This window comes from Tenrec ecaudatus, chromosome 7 (assembly GCF_050624435.1).
Source record: "Tenrec ecaudatus isolate mTenEca1 chromosome 7, mTenEca1.hap1, whole genome shotgun sequence".
Lineage (NCBI taxonomy): Eukaryota > Metazoa > Chordata > Mammalia > Afrosoricida > Tenrecidae > Tenrec > Tenrec ecaudatus.
This window is the reverse complement of record NC_134536.1, coordinates 43,222,240-43,237,637: the sequence shown is the minus strand read 5'-3', so window position 1 is coordinate 43,237,637 and position 15,398 is coordinate 43,222,240. Positions and strand designations below refer to the sequence as shown.

At 40.0% G+C, this 15,398-nt stretch overlaps 1 protein-coding gene across 3 annotated transcripts in view; it reads right to left on the bottom strand.

Annotated features, from left to right (window-relative positions):
• Nucleotides 1-824: 824 nt before the first annotated feature.
• Nucleotides 825-15,398, bottom strand: part of KIAA0408 (KIAA0408 ortholog) — a 38,881-nt gene continuing 24,307 nt past the window's right edge. Inside the window, exons 2-7 of one of the 3 annotated variants that reach the window (XM_075554580.1) lie at nucleotides 12,881-13,121; nucleotides 10,676-11,029; nucleotides 10,508-10,587; nucleotides 6,392-7,727; nucleotides 5,198-5,251; nucleotides 2,707-2,842 (exon numbers count right to left, since the gene is read on the bottom strand). In XM_075554580.1, the coding sequence (XP_075410695.1) occupies nucleotides 5,246-5,251; nucleotides 6,392-7,727; nucleotides 10,508-10,587; nucleotides 10,676-11,029; nucleotides 12,881-13,015 (1,911 nt within the window). In that variant the 5' untranslated portion in view covers nucleotides 13,016-13,121 and the 3' untranslated portion in view covers nucleotides 2,707-2,842; nucleotides 5,198-5,245. Of the gene's footprint in view, nucleotides 2,843-5,197; nucleotides 5,252-6,391; nucleotides 7,728-10,507; nucleotides 10,588-10,675; nucleotides 11,030-12,880; nucleotides 13,122-15,398 lie in introns of all 3 variants that reach the window. The other 2 variants (XM_075554579.1, XM_075554578.1) reach the window with 2 other exon arrangements.

Here is a 15,398-nt window from a genome sequence, read left to right as displayed (position 1 = left end):
GCTGATAACAATGGGTGCATAGGCAAATGTGGTGAAGAAAAAGCTGATGGTGCCCGGCTACCAAAATATATAACACCTGAAGTCGCTGAAGACAATGGGTACACAAGCAAATGTGGTGAAGAAAGCTGACAGTGCCCAGCTATCAAAAGGTATAGCACCTGAAGTCTTAATGACCTGAAGATAAACAAGCAGCCATCTAGCTGAGAAACAACAAAACCCACCTGAAAGAAGCACACCGGCCTGTCCCGACTCGATCACTGAGGACAAAGTGGGTGCATAAGCAAAAGCTACGAACAAAGCTGATGGTGCTCGGTTATCAAATGATATAGCATTCGGGATCTTACAGGTCTGAAGACAATCAGGCGTCCATCTAGCTAAGAAACAACAAAGCCCACAAGGAAGAAGCACACCAGTCTACCCCGATTGAGCGCTGAAGACAAAGCGGCTGCATGGGCAAGTGCAGCGAAGAAAGCTGATGGTGCCCAATTGTCAAAATATATAGAATCTGGGGTCCCATAGGCTGGAAGATAAACAAGGGACCATCTAACTGAAAAACAAAGCCCACATGGAAAATGCACACCAGCCTGTGAGATGACAAGGCATCGAAGGGATCAGGTGTCAGGAATCAAAGACAAAAAAAAAAATCATAGTATTGTGGATGATGGGGAGTGCAGAGTGGGGACCCAGGGCCCATCTGGGGGAAATTGGACATCCCCTTACAGAAGGGCTGTGGGAAGGTGATGAACCAGTCAGAGTGCAGTGTAGCAATGATGAAATATATAATTTTCCTCTAGTTCTTGAATGCTTCCTACTCCCCCCCCCCCCCACTATCATAATACCAATTCTACCTTACATAACCGGCTGGACCGGAAGATGTACACTAGCATGGATAGGAACTGGAAATACGGGGAATCCAGGACAGATGAACCCCTCAGGATCAATGGTGAGAGTGGCGATATCGGGAGGGTGGAGGGAGGGTGAGAGAGAGAGGGGAAACACATGACAAGGTCTACATGTAACCTCCACCCTGGAGGATGGACAGCGGAGAACTGGGTGAGGGAGATGTCGGATAGTGTAAAATATGATAAAATAATAATTATTTATAAATTATTAAGGGTTCAAGGGGAGGGAGCAGGAAGGGAGGGGAGGGGAAAAATGAGGAGCTGATACCAAGGGCTCAAGTAGAAAGCAGGTGTTTTGAGAATGAAGATAGCAAAATATATATGAATGTGTTGGACACAAATGATGTTTATGTATGGATTGTAAAAAGAGTTGTATGAGCCCCTAAGAAAATGGTTAATAAACAAACAAATAAATAAAGTAAACAGTAAAAAAAAGAAAAATTGAAATATCTTTTAATTTTTCCATGATCTCTTTGAAGTCTCTACATACAATTTTCTGTCTTCTACTACACATAATTGGCAAAATTTAGGTTAAGGCTTTTTTAATATAGCACAGCATAAGACAGATACTACAATTCAGTTCTCAATGAAGTCCTACTCCTGATCTCTCTTACTAATATAAATGTGAATTAGTCCTTCCTTTGAATAATTTTAGGGAAAAAAAGAAAGAATAAAATGTGACCACCTTATCGTTAAATCTGTACAAAGAAACTAAAGGCTTATTACACTTTTAACATAAATTGGAATTCAATGTAATTCAAATCTTTTTACATCCCATTTGAGGAATGTTTGCTTCTGAAGAAAAATAAAATTATTATTTATGAATGTCATTTATAAGGCGGTCTCATAAATACTGGCTCTGAAGACAAGCATAAAGTTCAAGTCACAATATATTACCAATGAGATATCAAAGCAATTGTGAACATTTTATGCTTGCTTCAGGAAGCTGAACTGTTAAAAGTGAGACATTTTGCTTTGTAAATGATGATGGCAATATATGTACAAATGTACTTGACACAATGGATGCATGTACAGATTGTGGTAAGAGCTGTACAAGCCCCCAATCAAATGATTTTTTAAAAAATTGTGACACTTTTCTTTAAAAGCAAAAGTGATCAATGGTATAAGTTTCTCCTTATATGGATTAAGAAGGTATTTAGAAGTCCTATTTAAAAGTCCATCAATATTAGAGGTGTATAATTCTTACTATTCGATGTAGTTTGGGTTTTTGACAGTGGTTAATGTATGGACCTCAAATACCTCTTTAGAGGAATACCTGAGGCATACAAAATATAAATGGTATTGTATATTTTCAAAAATATAAAATAAGCACAAAGAATATATAGGTATACATATTATTGTTTCAAAGTCAACACTAGCACATACATTTTTCTCATCTAAATACATACTGGAATACTCTCTATTTAACACATGCACCTGTGAACATATAATCATGCACATGACCACTTGCTTTCTGTCACTTGCAAGAAAGTTAGAATATACAATTTTGTACATTGTTTAAACTTAAATCATATTTGAAAATTAATGAGAATGGTATTAAACAAATCTGATCTAACAAATCCAAATACAGGAAGATAATTACTCCAAAGATTAAAAACACTGAAGACTGATGGAAAGTTAAGGTTGAATTTGCGTGTCCTAGTGATCTTGAAAGATACAGAAGAGAATAGGGACAGCTGGAGACACTCAGATGCTGTTCGGCAATTGGGACTAGCGCTTTTGTAATGGAGCAATCCAGGCCAGATTTAGACCACTGACGCTTCGGACCTCAGAGAAATGGTCTAGTTGTGGGCAGTTCTCCGCAGAGCTGGGGGTGCAGATGGAGATCTGGATGCCCATCTGGATGGGAGACGGCGATTTGCTGGCCTAGCAGGTCTGGAAAACCCTTTTCCATGAGAACATTTCACTGCCGTGGGTCCCTAGTGCAAAAATGAAGAGATTCATCTCACCATCTAAGCACCAACAATGGATTTCAATCATGGGATCAATATGTTAATGTATTTAAATGCAAATAAAAACACGCAAAAGTCAACGGGCAATGTTTAGCTAATACTCTGTGCGCTCAAAGGCTTTAAATGGAAGCAATTATATTTTATTGTGGAATATGGCATTGATAATCTGGTGGATCACACACATAAATTTTAGGAAGAAGATCTCTGTAGAAATAATGATGAACTCACGATTCAAACAGTTGAGACAGAGTGACATGACTGAACCACAGAAGTTTCTCAGTGGGTTATTTGAATGTTTTAGTCTTAAAAATAAAACCAATTGAGTTATAAAATATACTTTGTCCACATAGCAAGTTATGGACATTTTAAGAGGCCATAAGCAAAAGCAAACAAAATGATTAACCTCAGTCTATGTCTTTCCTCCACTAATAATTCCTTCCTTGTGGGAAACATTTCCTGCACTCTCCTTTCTCTTCTTTCCTTTCCTTCCTTTCAAAACTTTAATGGAAGAAAAGCACTTGGTATTTCCAATAAAAAACTAGAAAACCTCAACAATACATTTCATTCCCTTGGTTCTTCTTGCTGACTCTTAACCAGCTTGTTCGTGGCTGAGACAGACTCTGCGGATGGTCTCGATTGGCTATTTTGACGATGGCCCTGTGCTGACAGTAATCTGCACTTCTCTTCTTCTCGGTAGAGACGTATGTTTTAAACATTTCCCAGAGGAAGACAAAACAAAACACAAAAACAAAAAAGATACTACTTTTAGGGAGTTACAATAAACGACCCCCTCCCTCACTCCTAATCAATGCAAGAAAACATTTTGCAATTTTGTTTATTAGTTTATAATTGTGGCTGGTTATTATTTCCTATCTCCAGCTATAAAACCTTACAGGTATTTATGGGCCCAAGCATAAAAATGGAGAGCTATCAAAGAAAGGTAATTATTCCTATTTGTGGACAAATAAGCATAATTACTGGTACAATGGGAAAAAAATGATGTTATAGAATTCGAAGACACACATTTTTTTATATAGAAGGAGGCGACCTGCAGAACTCAAAACAATGCCGAATTCACACTGCATCAGGTAAATCACACTGGCTGGCACACATTGTAGTGCCTCCAATGTGAGGCTTGTTTTTGGGTGTAGTTGACCTGCTGATTCAAAAAACAGCACCAGTTTCCCCGTTCAGTTCTAGTTTTTGAGATATTGAATATATGCCATATCCCACTCTTTACTCTGCTTGCTCATAACAAAATCAGGATACTGTAGGGTGGGGTTAGCTAGCCAGGGTAGAGGATGTGCACCCCAGTTTTATTCTAAGTAGTTCGTGTTGCGCAAAATATTTAGGTCAAGTCATACTTCACATGGCGTCCTTTGATCTAAAGCTGTATTTGAACAGTACAAATGACATGAACTGAGAAGTCCCCAAGTATCACTTCACTTTTATTAGGAACTGAATAGCAGGAAATTCCAGTTTGTTATCTTAAAAGGGGATCAGAAATAAGAGGTTCTGTGCAATGAAGAAAGAAGCCTGACAGCACCCTGGGCTCTATGTTTGATTGCTGTCCACAGGTCAGCTTCTGACCGCTTCAGAAAATCACAACAGCAGTTCCACTCTACCCCATAAGGTTGCTACGAGTCATAATTAACTGTAAGGAGTTGGGTACAAAAGGTAATCAATGTTCTGAGCTTCAAAATGGGCCTGTCAGAGTTCAAACTCCTTTATTAAAATCAAAATATTCCAGTCTCTTTATGAGATGGCACAACTTCTCCACATGGGCACAGAAACTCTGGAAAGAAATGTTAGCATTTTTCTTATCAAGAAAACCTCATCTCTGAAGCATTTACCTACTTACCATTTGACTTGAATATATTAAAATGTGTTACAAAATGTTTACTGCATACTTTGAAGAAAAAATTTAGATCTTAAAAATGTTCATGAAAATTTCTCTGAAGTCGCACATTTTCTGCATTCTAACTTGCGCTCATATCTTTCATATATGTGCCCTCTCAATTCCCTTTTCCACTCCTCTTGAGCTGTGTTCTGACTTTGCAGTATCCAACTTGTAGTCTTTGTATATATTGCACAGCTTCCCAAAAATGCAAAGAGAAAAACCTGCTGCCATCTAATAGATCCTCTAGGGCAGACCCAAAGACCTGCCCCTTTGGGTTTCCAAACCCTCAAATCTTGCAAAAGCTGCAGAGTGACTTTGAACCACTGACCTTATGATTGACAGCTCAATGAGTAACTAACTGGTCACCCTGAGTCCATATACAGTTGCCCTTAGTACCTAATCTTTTTTCAAATATTTCTTACCTTTTTTTGTCTTATCCTGTAATTTGTGGGTCTGAATTCTTCTCATATTTAAAACTAGGATGATAAATTAATAAATTAGTAAAACTTAATAGCTGAAAATATAGTGGAAAACTGTATCTAATGAACGTGAGGTGAAAGAGACTAACCAATGCCGTTTTCTGAATCAACACCCCAAATAACCCCAGGAACAGACTGAAAAACCAACACACAAAGAAAAGAAATTTTTTTGATTGGACTGTGTGATAGCAATCCAATAACAATATCATTGTAACTTTTATGTTATAGTCTTTAAAAGTCTATGCATAACAAGGTAATACTGGGTAGGTATTCACTCTCTTTTGAGTTTCCTATAATCTTTACTATGGAGTGAGTATAAAGTCAGAAAAATCAACCATATTGCCATTGAGTCATATCCAATACATAGAGATCCCAGCGAGGGTTTATGAGTCTTTGTTATCATTATGAGAACAGACAACCTCATCTTTCTCCCACAGAGTGGCTTGTGGGTTTGAACTGACAACCTTGTGGTTAGCAGTCCAATGTTTACCTGAGAGAGCCACCAATGCTCCTTAGTGAAGATGATAATATTTTGTAAATAGAACAGAACAAAATTAACAATTTTTATTTCTGTGACAATTTCCTTCCTAAATATACATATAAATAAGAATTTCTTAATTTAAAAAGAACTATAATATTACTTTTTATTTCCATTGCACTGTCTTTTGGTTCCACACATAAGAGAACTTAATAAAACATAATTTAAAAATTTTATTAACTCATATTAATGTGACTAATCCTGTGCAAAGAAAAGTCAAATGCTATAAATAACTGAGCCAATAGAATTTAATTACAGAAAAGTGCAGACTATTGAACAGTTATTTCCTTATGTTTTTTAATATTAATAGTGCCTTAAAATTCCATAAACCAACAAAAGTGCATTCTGAGGATTTTTTTCTTCAAGAAAGCGACTTAAGACACTTGATCATCTTCGTATTCTTAAGCCTATTTACTATACTTAAGTTGTTCTACTAAAGTTCATGTTCAGTTACAAGTTAGTTCCTAGTTTTTCACAAATGATGGGTCAAGAAGTTTAGAAGATTCTAAAATATGTGCCTGGATTCTATTTATGGTTGGACAACTGATAACTAAACTCTAAGCTACTGTTAAATATGGACACAATTCTAACTTTCTCACCTCCATCATTTTTTTCCGATCAATTCCTTTCTTCATTTGCTGACTCCCACGAATAACTGGATTTCGCAGAAGGTCTTGTTCCATTTGGCTCATCTCTAAATGCTGGTTTAAGGTAGTCCCACCAGTGACATTATGGCAACACTTTGTCCAACTCTCCTGGGAGCATTTAGAATTCTCCACAGCCAACCCTGCTGATGTCTCATAGGTTTTCAACAGCTTTTCCACCACTCCATAATTTGATCTAGGATCAGCTGACCTTGGACGGCCAGACAAATTACTTGGTCTCCAGTCATGTTCATGGAGCCTATTTCGATAACTGCCTGGATTGAGGCATTCCTGCATTTGTCTGACCTGGCCCGTTGAGACTGTTTTGGTTAGATCATCAGGCACATTTTCTGTGGACACAGGCATGTGGACACTGGTTTTCAGAATACCAGACACATGGTCACTTTCTGGTATGTTCTCTGCACGAGCCATTACGGTGTCACAGAACTTAGGATCTTCAGCTGATTTTGAGAGGCTATGACTTTGCAGTACGGCATGACAACTTCTATCTGTTCGAAATACAGTTCTGTTAAATTCATCAGTTTTTGCTGCTAACTTTTCATTCCTTGTGGTCCTTTCAAAGCTGCAAATGAGACCTGGCAGTGGGCTACTGCTTTGTCTCTCAGAAGAGTTGCAGTCATAGCTCACATAAAGATTGGGGTGAGATTTGGCAGGATGATTTGGGATCACCTTCTCAGACCTTGGCTTACTGGGCGTAGAGCAGGTTTTCTGTAGGCATAATGTGGAAGGGCTATGTTTTACACCAGCTCCAATGTTGCCTGACCACCTGTGAAGGCCAGTATCTTCACTACACAGAGGCTTACTGTCTATTTTGGCTTCTTGTGCAAAAGAAGAAAATATGAGGCCGTCTTTCACAGTCTCCCCGCCCCTGGGACACCGCGTTGGCAGCTCGAGCTGCCGCCAAGGGAAATGAGGATTGCAGTTCTCCTGGCTTTGATCCTCTTGGGCAACCGGACTGCTACTGGAACTTCCCAGGGACCCTGCCCAGGCTTGTCTTCCTGCAGCACAGGCGATCGGCAGGTTTCTAGAGGTGCTTCTTGGAGGAGGGACTGGGGGAATTTCATTTCTTTGCAAATCAGTTGCACCACTTCCACATTTCCCTCTAGAATTTCTCTGGAGCAAATCCGTATCATTCAGCTTCTTTCTATTTTTCTGCTTATCTTTTCCTATATCTACAGGAGGAATGCACTGGTCATTGCTAAGGATCTCGTCCCCAGGAGGCTTATTAATTACATTTGGCATGACCTGGAGAGAAGAATCAGACTTCATCCTAAAATATAAAACATGGTAAATTAGTGATAACTTTACTTAGTGTATGTTTCCCAGAGCCACTGTTGCTTTAGCTATGGATTTCTGCCCTAGGAAAAGGAGTCACAACTTCCTCAAACCCAATTTTAAAATAAACTTTCTATTCAAAGACTTCGAGTCCCTTTTATTATATGATAAAGACCACTTTCCCTTGTTGTATTTAATGCCCTACTTACTCTGACCCAAGCTATCTTTCAAACCTCAATTTTTTCATTACCTAAATCTTCACCTACCCTCAGACCAGAATAGACGAGGGGGCTTCAAAAAGTTCCTGGAAAAATAGTTTAAATTCTTTTTAATGGAATTAAAAATATTTTTTTCCAGGAAAATTTTGAAGCTCCTTGGTGTAGTGTCTTGGGTTTATACTATTGACATTACTATTTCTACAGATTTTATCTTGCCATTCCTTGCGTAGGATGATCACTTACCTTTGCTCTGCTTTTTGAATTACCATCCGTCATGTCAGGTGAATTCAGAATGTGAAATATTTTAAGTAGTGTGATACATCTGAATAAAAGCCCAACAAGACGTGAGTAGTTGCAAAGAGAGCCTTCTGCCTAGTAAGAATTTGATGCATGCATCCAGAGCATACAGGCAAGGCTGTGTTCCTGCAGAAGCCAGGCACAGACTCAGAAGCAGTCATTCAAAAGGAACAGAGGAGAGGGAATGGTTTAAAACCAGGGAGGTGTGCACCAGGGTTACAGCCTTTCACCACACTTCCTCAATCTGTATGTTGAGCAAGTAATCTGAGAAACTGGATTATAAAAAGAATACGGTATCAGGATTGTAAGAAGGCTTATTAACAATCTGTGATGCATAGATGACACAACCTTGTTTGCTGAAAGGAAGAGGACTTACGAACTTACTGATGGAGATCAAAGACTCCATCCTTCATTGGATTGCATCACAATGTAAAGGAAGCAAATATACTCACAATTAGACCAAATAACCAAACTGAAAACTCATGGCTACTGAGTTGATCTCAAGTCATGGCGACACTATAGAATAGAGCAGAACGGTAACTCTTTACAAAATAGAGCACCTCTTCTTTCCCCAGTGGAGTGTTGGTGATTTTGAACTGCTGACCTTGTGGTAAGGAGCCCAAGGCATAAACCACTATGCCACTAGGGCTCCTCTACCAACATCAAGACGCATGGAGAAAAGATTGAACATGTCCAGGATTTCACAATTGACACCAGTAGAAGCAGCAGTCAAGAAATCAAATTCATATTGCATTGCACAAATGTGCTGCAAAATACCTCTTTATGGAATTATAAAGATCTCACTCTGAGGACTAAGGTGGTCCTGACCCAAGTCATGGTGTGTTCAATTGCCTCATACATATATAAAAGCTGAACAATGGATCAAGAAGAATAATTGTGCCCTTAAATTGTGGCAGAGGTCAAGAACATTACATGTATCATGGACTGTGAGAAGAACAGCCAACTTGGACTTTGGAAGTACAGCCAGGATTGGAAATTGGTGCGATCAGGATTTTGGAAAAAGTACAGTGAGAATGGTGAGAATTTGCCTCATGAGTTTTGGACATTTTCTCATGAGGAACCAACCCCTGGAAAAGGACATCGTGCTTGGTGGAGGATCACCAGAAAAGAGGAAGATTCTCGACAAAATCGGACGATCGAGTGGCTACCGGAATGGGCTCAAACAGGGAAGATTCTGAGGACGGCACAGCACCAGACAGTGATTCATTTCACAGCGTTTAAGAGTCGAGGAGTTGGAACGGTCTTGATGGCACCTAATAAAAAGGAGCCAAGTAAACTTTAAGACTGATAGTGTGACTCCTCAAGGGACAGACAAGCAGTACTGCGGTGTGGATGCGTTATAAAGCAGCATGGGGAGGTAGATGGGAATTAGGAGTGGAACATCAAGTCACTAGCACATCGTAATGTCTTTGAATTACATACTTGGAATTTTGAACTTTTTCTTAAAGGTCATGAAACAGCCTTGAGAGCGTTGTATAAGGGATGATTCTAGAAGGACATTGACACATCTTTTCTGAGTTACTGAAATAAAAACCTATAAATAGCTACAATGTGAATTCACAATCACTTACTCATGTTGATTTATTTGTATCACTTCAACCGATACAATATTATGAGATAGCTTACAATAAAGTGGAGGTAGATAAATGACACTAACCAAGAATAGCAGCAAATATTTAAATGGGCAAGAACAGGGTAAATGTATGAATAAATCATGCTGGCTATGAAAGTCTATTGTAAAGGAGAACAAAAATCTCACTGGACTTCCTAACAGGCAAAGAAAAATAAGATAAGAAAAATCATCATATCTTCCACAGAGAACCACTATGAACTCTAGCTAACATGATATTGTCAAATCTGGCATAGTTTAAATTGTGTTTAAATCATTAGCCTAGTTCTATGCACTTTATCTGGCCAGATACTGAAAATGAAAAAGAACCACATTAGAAGGATACTGGTTAACTTCGTGTGGGAGTCTGGGGTGGGAGTGGGGGCAGGGTGTCTACCTTCACTGAACATCAAAAGAGTTAAGTTCTTATTAATAGTCGGCAGGCTTGTGGTACGGAATTAGTAAACAAAGAAAGAAACCATTAGAGTTTCTATTAACCATTCAAGGTAACAGAGTTTTATAATTCATATGCCATTTACAGAGTATATGTCAGAGGCAGCTTCAATTTATTAGCTAAAAACACTTCTTGAGTTTCCAACACAAAATTATCCGGGAGTTGTGTCAGCCTACCTTCTGTGGTGACCCTGCTTTTGGATTTCTTCTTGAAAACTGCACAATTCTTCACTCACTTTGGCAAGTTCTTCAAGGGCCTTTATGCACATAAGCAATAGCATGTTAGGACTCTGAACGATTAATGTGTCTTTAGAAACAGCTCTGGGCCAGGACGAGGCTACTTACCGTGCTCAGGGCGCTGGAGCAGCTCTGGCCCTCCCCCTCAGAGATCCTCAGGTCAGGCTGGGCTTCCCCTTCCTTTTGCTGGTCTGCAGCTGTAAACCCTACTTTTGACATTCTCGTTGCTTTTTGTTCCTTACACATGTATTCTCCTCCAGTGAGTAAGCTCTGTTCTGGTTCAGTTTCTCTTTCCAGACCAAGTTTGTGGTCCATCCCTGTGCACTCACGCTGTGCTGAATCGGGGAAGCTCGGAAACCAGTGCACCGTTCTGTCTTGACGGGCCTTCTCACCATCCAGGCCAATGGGCTTAGCGCGTTCATTCAAGTTGGTGTTCCTCCGAAGCTTTACTTCTTGGCAAAGCTAGAAAGGTTATAAAAAGGAAACTGTACTTTGGGTACTAAGCACACAGTTTTGAGTGCTCTTTGCCCTGGGTAGGAGTTCACTTCAACTAAACCAGGTGCCACGGAGTTGACTCCAATCCACGGCAGGCCGAGCTGTGCACCATGGGGCTCTCAGTGGCTGAGCCGGCCCATCTTCTGAGGAACCTCTGGGTCAACTCAAGCACCTCGCCTGAGGCGGTTAACTGCTAATACCACCTAGGGACTATCAAAAATCAATTACATTAAGTCTGCTCAGACGTGTGGCAAACTCATCGGTGTCATCCACAGGCGCTCCCTAGGGTTCTTCATGGCCGATTTTTATGAAATAAATTTCCCGGCCTTTCCCCAAGGCGGCATGTTCTCCTCCGCCCTATCGCCCGCTGCAGCACGCACTATCACAACGCCACGTGCTTATGCTTCTAAATGGCAGCTTGGAAATCCGGCGAGTTGAAATAAATTTGATAAGCCTCAAAAGACTTTCAGTGGTACCTTTCTGACTACAAATCAACTCTCAAAAGTCAAACAGACCTGTACCTACCTGTAAACAGCCCAGGAAGTGCTGTTGGCTCTGTGTCTGACTCAAGTGTCTTAAAAATGACAGTATCTATATGAAAAATCATCCAGCTTTGAATATGTTTGATGCCTGATCATTAGGCTAAGATCCATTAGAAACGGAGTCTGCAAAGTTTTCAGTGTAATTATTTGAATGCAGCAAATTTAACCAGGCATAAGGTTCATGCTACCATGTAGACACATCCTGTCTCGCTTGGCTTTTTTGCTTGGATTCTAGGATTGTGGGTGACTGTGAGGATCAAAGCTTCCCAGATGGTCAGGAGTTGCTCTGCATGGCATTTCCTCCAAAACTAAATGTGATTCTGAACTTTCGGGTTAGCAGCCAAGCCCTTGAGCCATTGCATTTGCCACCAGGTCCCCCTGTGTAGCCCTCAGTATTCATCCATTGTCTCGCGAAAGGGAAGCTCTAGGGCAGTGCCTCTCAACCTTCCGGAGGCCGCGACCCTGTCACACAGCTCCTCAGGTGGTGGCGACCCCCAACCATAAAATCATTTTCATTGTTACTTCATAACTGTAATTTTGCTACTGCTGTGCATCATAATGCAAATATCTGATATGCAGGATGTATTTTCATTGTCACGAATTGAACATAATTAAAGCATTGTGATTAATCACAAAAACAAAATGTGATGATATATTGTGAACTATTTATTTTAAATTACAGATAAATGAAATTTTCTCTTGAAACATGGTGTAGCATGGGTAACAAACAGTCTTCATGCCGAGTACTTATATGTGGGCGTATCTGAATGTGGGCATATCCTCCTGGAGACAGATAGAGGAGCGGTGTCTCGGTTCCTAAGACCGTCAGAAATACGCATTTTCTGATAGTCTTAGGCAACCCCTGTGAAAGGGTCCTTTGACTCCGAAAGGGGTGGCAAGCCCACTGGTTGAGAACTGCTGATCTATATTCTAATGACCAGTTGCCATTTCACTCATACACATTTCCTTTTGGATTTTCCCCCGGGCCCTGGTGTTTTAAAACACATGCAAAACACAGAGCTTGTTTTTGATGTAAAGGCTCTCAGCCATGAGATTTTAAGTTGATAAATGTGGGGTTGGCATTTCAAATTCTTAATTTCCATTTAAGGCTATAAAAGAAAGAGAGGTCTTAAGACACCTCCAGCTAATGACCTTTGGTCTAGTAAATTCTATTGAGATATGCATATATTAGGTTGAACTAAAAACGAATAAAAGGTTTCTAATTTTAATTCTGAGCTGGACATTTACAATACATTCAAAACAAATCAGCTTGTACCTCTTCTATCTTCTTCTGCATAATCTTCCATTGACTTTCCCACTCCTTCCGTTCGTTGTCAAACTGGTCCAGCAGCGCCATCTTTTCCTTGTGCCAGCCAGTCGCGGCGTTGGCCCACTGCTTCTGGACGTCCATGGCAGCCGCGTGCGCGTCAGTGAGGAGGTGTTTCTGCTCGTCTCTCCCTTCTCTTAACGGTTCCTTGGAAGCTTGGAGTTGATTTATTTGAAGCAGTCTCACTTGCCTTTAAAATAAAGCCTAATGTAAGTATAACAAGAGAGAGTTCCAAACCCATATGCTTTCTGGAAACTTTTCTCCTTTTGTCAACAATCATTGACATAAAGAAATTCTAAGAAAATTGGACGCAAAAGAAGAGGTGATACGGATCTGCTTGAGAACAAAAAACAAACAAGTGAAGAGCATTCCGAATTGTTCCCTTCTCTCCTTTCTAAGACCAGACAGCAAAATTATAGTGGACAAGAGGGTTAAATGCATGTGTGGGACATATGTATTCCTTTAATTATCACTTCCTCTAAAGAGAGTTTTCAATGAATATCTGAGAGCGGAAGTATCACACTGTATGGTCACATCTGCACAACTGTGAGAGATTCTGCTGCAACGGACTCATTCTTGCAGCTCTAATGAGAGCCGTGTGTCTGTGACCTAATATCCCCAGTCAGTCTGAACGACAGGCCCAACTCTAGATTCACAGACCAGGCCATGCTGACGATGCTAAGCGGAATCGATGACTCCAACATCGACAGTCCCTCTCGGACTGATGTATCACTAAATCGTAGGAAACAGTTTCATTATTTTATTTTATAAAATCCGAAAACATGAAACAAAACAGCCTCTGAGTCATATGTTAAATTTTATTCATGCTCTTTGTTCCTTCTCACAGAAGATGTAACACACCCCAGTTTATGATATTTGAACTCAGAAAAAAAAAAACCCAAAACTCAGTTCACAAAGGAAAGTCTTGATTACATGAAATAGCAAGCGCCCTGGTGGCATAGAGGATTACACATGGGCTACTAACTGTGAGGTGAGCAGTTCCAGCCCAACCAACGGATCCACAGGAGAAAGAGGAGGCTTTCTGCTCCTGGAACAACTGACAGCCAGAGGGAACTTCTATCTACTCTGAGTAAGAATTGACTCCCTGGCAGTGACGTTTGTCTGTTTGGGATAAAGTCATTCGATTTCTAGCATTCAGAGTTTTAATCTTTAGAGTTTAAAGATGCAGCTTAAAATGTCAATCTGTTACTGTCATAAGTTAAGTAATATTTCTGTGTTTTAGTTTATTTCCAGCAACACAGGGAATATTCACAAGATTGCTATAAAGATTAAATGTCATGATGAATGCACGTAATTTGTGAAATATAATCTGTCCCTAACATTGGCATTAGGGATCATCTTCTTCTTTGAATTTAAAATAATTGGTTGTTAATAAAGTCATGCACTTTTTTAAATAGGTAGAAAACGTATGTTTCAAATGTTTGAATCTTCATTTGAGAAAAGCATGCCCATGGGAGTCTAATTGTTCAGTTGACTAGTTTATTACCAAATTGCCTTAATTTAACAGGTGGCAGTTTACACTAATTATGGGCAAAAGTATCTGAGAGTCTATAGCTTCATGAGCATTGGCGCTGTGGAAATAAACCAGTGTATCAAGGCAGCAAAAGGCTGCTTCTGTCGTTACAAAAGGTGGCTGCATACATTCAAAATATATGATAAACACAAACATATCTTAATGACTGTTCCGAACATATCTGGGTGGTTAAATGTTTGTGTTTTTTTTTAAATCACCTTATTGGGGGCTCGTATAACTCTTATCACAATCCATACTTGCGTCCATTGTGTCAAGCATATTTGCATGATTGTTACCATCATCATTCTCAAAACATTGCTTTCTACTTGAGCCCTTGCTATCAGCGCATTTTCCTCCTTCCTCCCCCATGAACCCTTTATAATTTATAAATTATTATTATTACTTTCATGTCTTACACCGTCTGATGTCTCCCTTCAACCACTTTTCTGTTTTCCGTCCTCAAGGGGGGTGGGGGTTATATATAGATCCTTGTGAATGGTTCCCCCTTTCTACCGCACCTTCTCCTTTCCCTACTCATATCACTACTGTCATGATTGGTCCCGAGAGGTTCATCTGTCCTGGATTCCCTGTGTTTCCAGCTCTGATCTGTACCAGTGTGCATCCTCTGGTCTAGCCAGATTTGTCATTGTAGAATTGGGATCATGATAGTGGTGGGGTGGAAGAATTAAAGAACTAGAGGAAAGTTACATGTTTTGTCGGTGCTATACTGCACCTTGACTGGCTCTCCTCCCCACAACTCTTCTGTGAGGGGATGTCCAGTTGCCTACAGATGGGCTTTGGGTCTCCACTCCACACTCCCCCTCATATATGTTTTTTTTCTTTGATGCCTGATAGCTGATCCCTTTGGCACCTTGTGATCACACAAGCTGGTGTGCTTCTTCCATGTGGACTTTGTTACTTCTCAGCTAGATG